Raw genomic sequence first — 7,893 nt, 5'->3', positions numbered from 1 at the left:
AGTTCTTGGATAATTGAAGTGTAAACGGCCGAACCTGTCATGGTGGTGCCTTGAGTTGGACGACGGTCGGTTAAGGAGCTGAATGTACCCACTTGGGATGATTTTATATCCGGTAGCGAAATTGTGGTCAGGGTAGTGGATCATATCATCAGTGTGGAAATAGGTGCGGAAAGACGTTCTTCTGTCCACACACGGGCCACTTCCAACTAACAACTTATTCTTGTCATCAACTGACCAGCGAGAAATCTCTCCATCAAAGCATATGGCCATCTCAAGTGCATAGTTAACCGCAGAACGGCAGATATGGGAATTCTCATGATGATGAGAAATGTCGTTCTTTTTCACGCCAACTTTTGCATCGATTAGAGAATGATAGTAGGATTTGGAATGGTGGTTGCTGTGTGGAGGTACAAACAGACGTGACAGGGTGCTTACAGAGATTGAATTGGGCCGTTCCTGAAGTCCTGGGACTTTCCTCATCACTTCATCTCTCAGCTGAAGAGCCGAAACTCCAACTGAAGAGCAGGTCTGCGATCGCCTTCGGTGAGCTGCGAAACCGTGGTCTGCCAGCGTCTCGACAACAGTTGGCACAAGGTCTGGAAACCTCTCGTGCAATGCCCGGACTCCTCTTTTCTTGGGCAAGGTACCCCGTGGTTCACTAAACGGTCCATCTAGGACCCTCTTTCTTGATCCGATAGGTGAGAGATTTGGAATCTTGCCAACGGGAGACAAATTCGTGAACTTAAGCGGACTTAGAATTGGTATCGCGGTTTTACGCACAGGACTGCTGAAATTGGACTCCATCTTGTTGAATGACTGAATCTGAAATGAGATAGCGTCCCTGGCATCCAACCTGAAAGTTCACGCATAATTGGTTTTACCCTATAGGCTGTGCTTGCCGAAGCGAATCTTGAACCGCAGTACCTGACAACCGAATCTCTTGACATCATACTTATTATAGTACGTGTTCTCACCTCTGCTGCATGCCTATATACTTTCCTGCTATTTTCAACAAGATGGATACCGAATTTCGTAGTTGTTCTCCAACTCGCTACAGCAGGGATCACGTTGGTGAGTCATTTGTATTTATATTTTAAATCTCCAGATATTTACAAACAATTACAAGTTGACTCCCGAGAGAGATAAACATTTGGAATTCAATTCCATTCATAAAATACATGTTCATCATCCGTGCAAACAGTTTTAAAAAGGAATCTTGAGTGTTATTTGAAAATTAGCACTGTACACATGTGTGTACATGTACATGTATTTATCGGCGCGAAAATGCAAAAAAAATGTAGCAATTAATTGCAGTATGGCGCTCACTCCAAACATATGAATCAAACTAGTTTGTTCTGACGTATCTTTTATTTTCTCGTTTTTCTTTTTAGGAATCAGTGATGATTCTGACGATGAGATGACCCTTTCTGACTTGAGGAAAAAACAACGTGTTGACCATCGTAATGAGGTACAACAGTTGATCCTCAGCAATGCGGAGCCTGAAAGCCCACAGCCAATATCCCTGCTTCTTGAGATGGTTTCCCAAGTCAAGTCAAGTCTCGAAGCTGGTTTCTTGTCAGTAAGACTGCCGCCGTCATCGCTTTTGCAGCTGAAAAAAAGATTATAATACAATAAATCCTTCCGACGCGTTTCCTGTCAGTTTTTGACTGAAATGGGTAATTTTATAATATAAAAAGCAGTGATTTACGTTACTCATCAAAACAGCCTTAAAATTATTGGTACCCAAGGCATAACTCTCCTATTTTAAAACGGGTTGATTATTTTCTATTTAGGCGAAAGCCCGAGATTGATTTTTCTTTCTTTCTTTTTCAAGGGCGGTCTAGATTCCAGACGTTTATTGTACAAGTAAAACGCTTAGCCGAATCGGTCCGGGCTATGCAACTCGTGTTGCCCCTGGCTATATTGGTGTAAGTATCATTTTGTCTACATGTATATCATTTTAAAAATTCAGCCGGTATTTTCTCGGTAAATAGATTAATAGACAATAAGATTTAATCATCAGAATAAGCCTTTTCGGAGTTCCAACTGCGCATTCATAACCTGTGACAACGCGCATTGTTTGTCTCAAATGGCCTTTGACATCATCGCGCCACTGACTTTACAGAAAAGCTGTTTGTGCATTGTGGGTACTGTCAAAGGGCATTTGAGATAAACAACGTGCGTTGTCACAGGTTACGAATGCGCGCAGTTGGAACTCCGAAAAGGCTTATTAACCTTGTCTTTCCTACGATGTAAACTTTGGGTTGGGCTCTTTTTAAAAAAAGTTATTGCTGATATCATTCTGACAAATGTGCTTGCTTTATTAAAGGGAATATACATCATTTGCTTTTGCTGTAGTTTTCAGAAATGGATGGAATTGGGGGGTTGGAAATATATAGCAAATATAGTTACACTGACTTTTTTGAGGTTTTGGGTTCGAAAATGCTATAAAAACCGAGAAAAACAATCATTTTCTTGTAGTCTGGTTCCCTGACTCCATATAAGAAGAAACAGAGCAGTTTACATACATTGGAGAATTGTAAGGTCAGGGAACCAGTCTAGCTGGCTTGTACCCGTTCATAGGTGTGTAATCGATTGCAAACAAGTGCGATGGTCAATTGGGGCCAGTATTTGAAAAAAGCCAGTTTAAAGTTGTGCTGTGTTTTCAGTGTGTATCGTTGAAATTGAACCGTCAACGGCTCCACAAGTACCGCCACATCAGGCCCTCAGCAAACGAGGTTTGAGGGGATTTTATGGCCTGCGCGGTGTTTTAGAAAACTGCACGGTCACATTGAAGCACACCTGGCCACATTATCAGGCCATATTAAGCGTTTCATTGCTGTTCCAAATCTCAGCGACACTTTTCGTTTGTCTCAACGTGAAAAACATAAAATTCAATACTTCACCATGCAGCAGTGGCGTATCCAGAGAGAGGAGGGGAGGGGGGCAGGGGGCACCTTGCCTCCCCCCTTCCCGGCGGGGAGAGTTTGCGACGGTTCAAGGAGTTGTAAACCCTGGATGCTGGATGAGGAAGTAGGAGAGACCACGGAGAAGTTTTCTTGGAAGATCAGCAAGGAAGGAGTCACTACGCTCAAAGAGAAGGTAGAATCTCCTTCTTGCGCTCAAGCACCCCCATACAGTGGAAACTATAAACGAGGGCCATTTAGGCGCCATCGTGGCTTGTAAATGCTGGTACCCATACATTATATACACGGTAGCCAGCGTGAGTGAACCAGTGTACTGTCCATCATTTAGGCTTCTGCTTGTTCGGCTATAAAGCGCCCTCTTTTGTCCATGCATGGAGACAATACACTTAAAGCTCTTCCCAGTATCCACTTTACGTTAGTCCCTGGTTTTTGTGATATTAAGTCCAGTCTTGCAACATCTGTTAATTGTGTCCAACCTGGGACATTCTGGTGGGTGATTTTTCAAAAATGAGAATCGATCACTTTCAATGCAAATTGAACAACTCTCAGTTCATTTTATTTGTCAAGTGACAATCAACATATTAAACATCAATATACCAGTCCATTTTCCACCCAGAATCTTTGTGTTTTTCCTTTCAGACCAACAGACAGATACAGATCCGTGAATTGCTTCTCCAACATTCTTAGGGGCTCAGCTCATTGTCATGTAAGTACACAAAGCCACTACTACTCAATAGACTCAATTTCATGGTTTAAGCACACAATTCTCTCCTTATGATCCTCATTCTGGGCTTTCAGCATGCTAGCACAGAAAATCTGCGCTATCCCTGTAAGCACAGAAGTAATCCTCTGTAACTGATTGTTTACACTTTTGCAAAAGCTTTAATTTCTTACTGTCAATCACAAATTTTTTTGTAGTGTTGGCAATTCCCTAGACTTGGCCAAGTCTGGGTTGCGCTCTGTATCTAAATGTGCGCTGTACACAGAGTACCACAACGCGCCCTCACATTATATACACAATCTCGGAAAAAATGGTCCAGATAACATTGTTAACTTATTTCTTATGATGGGACTGCGGTTTGGCCGAAGTCAATTGAGCGTGATCGGCTGACTGATAAGGTTTACGTACAAAACCCCGAGCCAACGAAGTTTTTGTATAGAAAGCACCCGGACCACATTTTGCGAGAGTGTGTCCGTAATGCTTGAAGCCTGCCGGTAATGCTGAGCCTGCATACTGCCAAAGTTACCAGTGGCATCCCTACTGCAAATAGGACCCATTTTTGGACCCTAATTTATCAAATCTGATCTTAGATAATAGCCCAAAAGCTAGGGAGATGATCCTCGGCTGTATTCGCACGATTCCACCGATTTTTAAACTAGACGGTCTCGTTTTTTACAAAAAATTGTGGGGGCAATTTTTATGCAAATTAACGACTCAGACGCGTAGAAATTTTTGAAACCCTAATCAAAACTATTGCGCCCGCTGTCGGTCTTATTGCGCCATTCTGATATATCTTCTGTCTGGCACCCCCCCCCCTCCCAGCCAGCCACCCCCCCCCCCCCCCACCACCACACCAAAAAAATAATAGTAATTAAATACTGTTAAAAATGTGCTCGTTTATTTAGAAATTCATGAAGCATATTCAAACTGATTGGATTTTTCCAAAGTATCTTTCCCATTTGCAAAAGTTCTTTTTAAAAGCCCATCAACCTTTACAGACACACTCTCGGAAAAAAATGGTCCAGATAACATTGTTAACTTATTTCTTATGACGGGACTGCGGTTTGGCCGAAGTCAATTGAGCGTGATCGGCTGACTGATAAGGTTTACGTAAAAAAGGTTTTTTGTAAAGAAAGCACCCGTACCACATTTTGCGAGAGTGTGTCTGTAATGCTTGCGTCAAATCCAGACCAACATGTTAAAACCGTGCATGTTCACTGTACATGTTATTTTTATGTGATGCAGCAATTGCTAACTTTTGCACCACATGTATGCACAAGCTCTGCATTACATGCACACACATGTACGTATAACACGCGTGTTGTACAATTCTAAAAATTCTTTAAAAGCTGCTGGTGAAACAAGAAACTTTTTTAAGCAAAACTAAGGACACTTGTGTAAAAACTAAAAGGTCACTTGTGTAAAAAGGGCACTCTTTACAAAATAATCTGGGGGGGTGTTAACCACTGGTGCAAAAAAATGGGGCGGGGTGAGCAATAGATCCAACAGTGCTTGTGACCCAGTCTGACTGAGCTACTGCGGTCACCTGATCAAAAGTGGTGATCTGATTGGCCAATGTGCACTGTTGATTGACATGCAGGAAGGGTCCATTATAACCTTTTCTTTGATTCCTTGCAGGAGTCTACCTATTCCCAGGAAGCGTACTTGTGCAGCTTACATGTACATGTGCTGGCTGGAGACATTATCCAAGGATATGCTGATAGCAGGGGACTAATTGCATCACCTGACCAAATATGGTATCCAAATAAAAGTCAATACAAAGAATTTCACATGAAATACCATAAAGTGATACCATCTGATGGCAGCTTTATAGGGACAAAGGACATTTCTTGCCAGTTGAAAGACCCTCCTCACTTTAATAGAATTTGTGCTTTGTGTTAATTGATTTCGTTAAGATCGTTTCTTTACCATCTGACGGGCTCACACTTTCACTGATGTTTTCAAAGTGAGTTTCTTGAATGCAATCAAGTAATACTGATTAAGAACAATAAAAGTCTTCAAATAATTTGGAGTCTTTTAATCAAGAAACACTTGTCGCACTTATACGGGCTTTAAAAACAACAGCCAATTCTACTTTTTTCATTACTGTGGGCACGTTTCTGTTTAAACTGAAAGTAATTAAAATCATGGTTTTTTTTTCATAACGAAGCCAAGCGAAAGAAAGAGAGTATTTATCAACAATGGTGGTGCTTTTGGTAATCCTCAGAATGAGGTTTTATGCATACTGTTTTCATAGCCAGTCAATTGTTACTTTTACATAATTCTCACATATTATAACGTTTAAAATGAATGCAATCATTTAATAAAAACCAGTGTATTCTAATTGCTGTGAATAGCATTAGATTATTTCAAACAATTGTTAATCCAAATGCCAAGCTTTCAGTCTATAAGAAAATCTGATTCAATCACTCGAGACTTTTTTCGTGACATGAAATAAAAATTGATACATACATGGGATTGATTTAATTGACATCATCTGTGCTGGGCATACAGGGAACATAAGGCAAAGAAAGAAATGTGTGTGTTTACAGTACGCCCTCAAATTATCCAGGTAGGTAGGTAGGCAAATATTTTGTTTGTTTGTCGGTATGTCTTTTAAAACTGTATTTGTTTACGTTAGGATACCTATATATAGGTATTCTGTTTAATCAAATTCATTTTATTAATTAATAACCCAATAACACAAAATAATCGCACTTATTTTCAGGAACAAAATTATGTTATATTTTTGGTCTAATATGGCAATAAACAGTTGGCGGTCGGCAATTTGGCCTAAATAATTTCAGGAAGGTTCGTTTATCGTTAACATTTTGTTTTAGTTGTAAACATTCCGATGGCACTGCTTTATTGCAAACGTGGTTTTGTTTTGAAGAAAAAAATAACTATCTTGCTTTTAAGAAAAATATTCCATTAAAAATGCGTCACTCTACGGCGGATACAACACATTATCATTGTCAACAAACTTAAAGCGCACATTTCACTATTATCTCATGCAATACTCGCACATAAAGCTAAATACATGCACTCTAATCTATTGTTTACAGATATGCGCATGCGCAATGCAAAAAATGTTGTTTTAGTTTTGTGGCATGGAAAATTATTGCTGTTAATTCATTAGGCGAAGTAAAAAAAAAACCCATGTTGCTCGTCCCCGCCCGTTTCCTTTTTGGAGGCCGCCTGGATTTTTTTTATTATTTTTTTATTTTTGAAAAATGCAGTAAAAAAACACCGAAAATGTCCACAAATTCATGGGAAAATAAATTGTAGATCAATACAAGTCTAAATGACACTGTAAATATGTTCAGTTCTCTTGTCCAACATATCTTTCATTTTAAAAGTGTCTTTGAAAAGTGGAAACACCAACAGTTGCAGGAAATTTTTAATTGGCGGCCATCTTGAAACGAATAAAAAATAAAAAGCCCCGCTTCCTCCTTTTTTTCAAACACCCGGACGAGAAACATGTTTTTTTTTTATTCGGCCTTAGTTATTGTTTCGGCAAAATGGAAAGCGCTTAAAAAAAATCAGCAACACGATATGCTCGTGTATCTTATGTGTTGGATTTGTTTATTCGGGGTAAAGGAGGAAGCCACTGAACGAGGTGTAGTGATTGGAATTACTATACGCCTTACCGCGCATGGTGAGATATATCGTATCTCCACGCTGCAGAACCACCACCGCGCTCCCAGACACCTGGTCATTGTGACTTGAATAACTGCTACCGCCACCGACAACCGCGTCGCCGTTCTTCCGGAGATGAACGGTCAGGGTGCCGGGATACTTATACACAGAAAACATGAACACGTAGGTGCCCGGCACACCACACGTGAACGTGGCGGTCTCGAGATCGAAGCTGGTACCCGGCAGAAGCGTCTCGGTCTCCTGGAAGGGCAAACGGGTGTCGTCACGCGCCGAGGTATCCGAGCTGCTCGTCCTCACCACGGTGAATGCTACCCGCTGGTTGGAGTCGTCTGGTGTCTCCCCTGGCTCACCCTTTTGACCTTTGACACCAGTTTCCCCCGTTGGCCCTACAACACCTGGGACACCTCTTGGACCTATTTTTCCGGGCTGTCCTATGCCTTCGTCCCCTGTAGGCCCAGCTGCTCCACGCTCACCCATAGGTCCACTCTGTCCAATATCACCCTTTTGACCTGGCTCGCCCTTTGACCCTGGCTGACCTAAGGACCCCGGAAGACCTGGTATGCCGGGAATTGCAGCCGACCCCTG

The 7,893-nt window shown here is 41.4% G+C and overlaps 1 protein-coding gene across 1 annotated transcript; it reads right to left on the bottom strand.

Moving 5' to 3' along the window:
• Nucleotides 1-7,192: 7,192 nt before the first annotated feature.
• LOC119746009 (complement C1q and tumor necrosis factor-related protein 9-like) lies at nt 7,193-7,893 on the bottom strand (the record flags this gene model as incomplete). The annotated part of the gene is made up of 2 exons (XM_038223146.1): nt 7,193-7,721; nt 7,809-7,893. Coding segments are annotated over 2 exons (573 nt in total), but the record flags the coding sequence as incomplete, so codon positions are not given.

Source organism: Patiria miniata, unplaced genomic scaffold (assembly GCF_015706575.1).
Source record: "Patiria miniata isolate m_02_andy unplaced genomic scaffold, ASM1570657v1 HiC_scaffold_1, whole genome shotgun sequence".
Taxonomy (NCBI): Eukaryota; Metazoa; Echinodermata; class Asteroidea; order Valvatida; family Asterinidae; genus Patiria; species Patiria miniata.
This window is presented reverse-complemented; position numbering and strand designations above follow the sequence as displayed.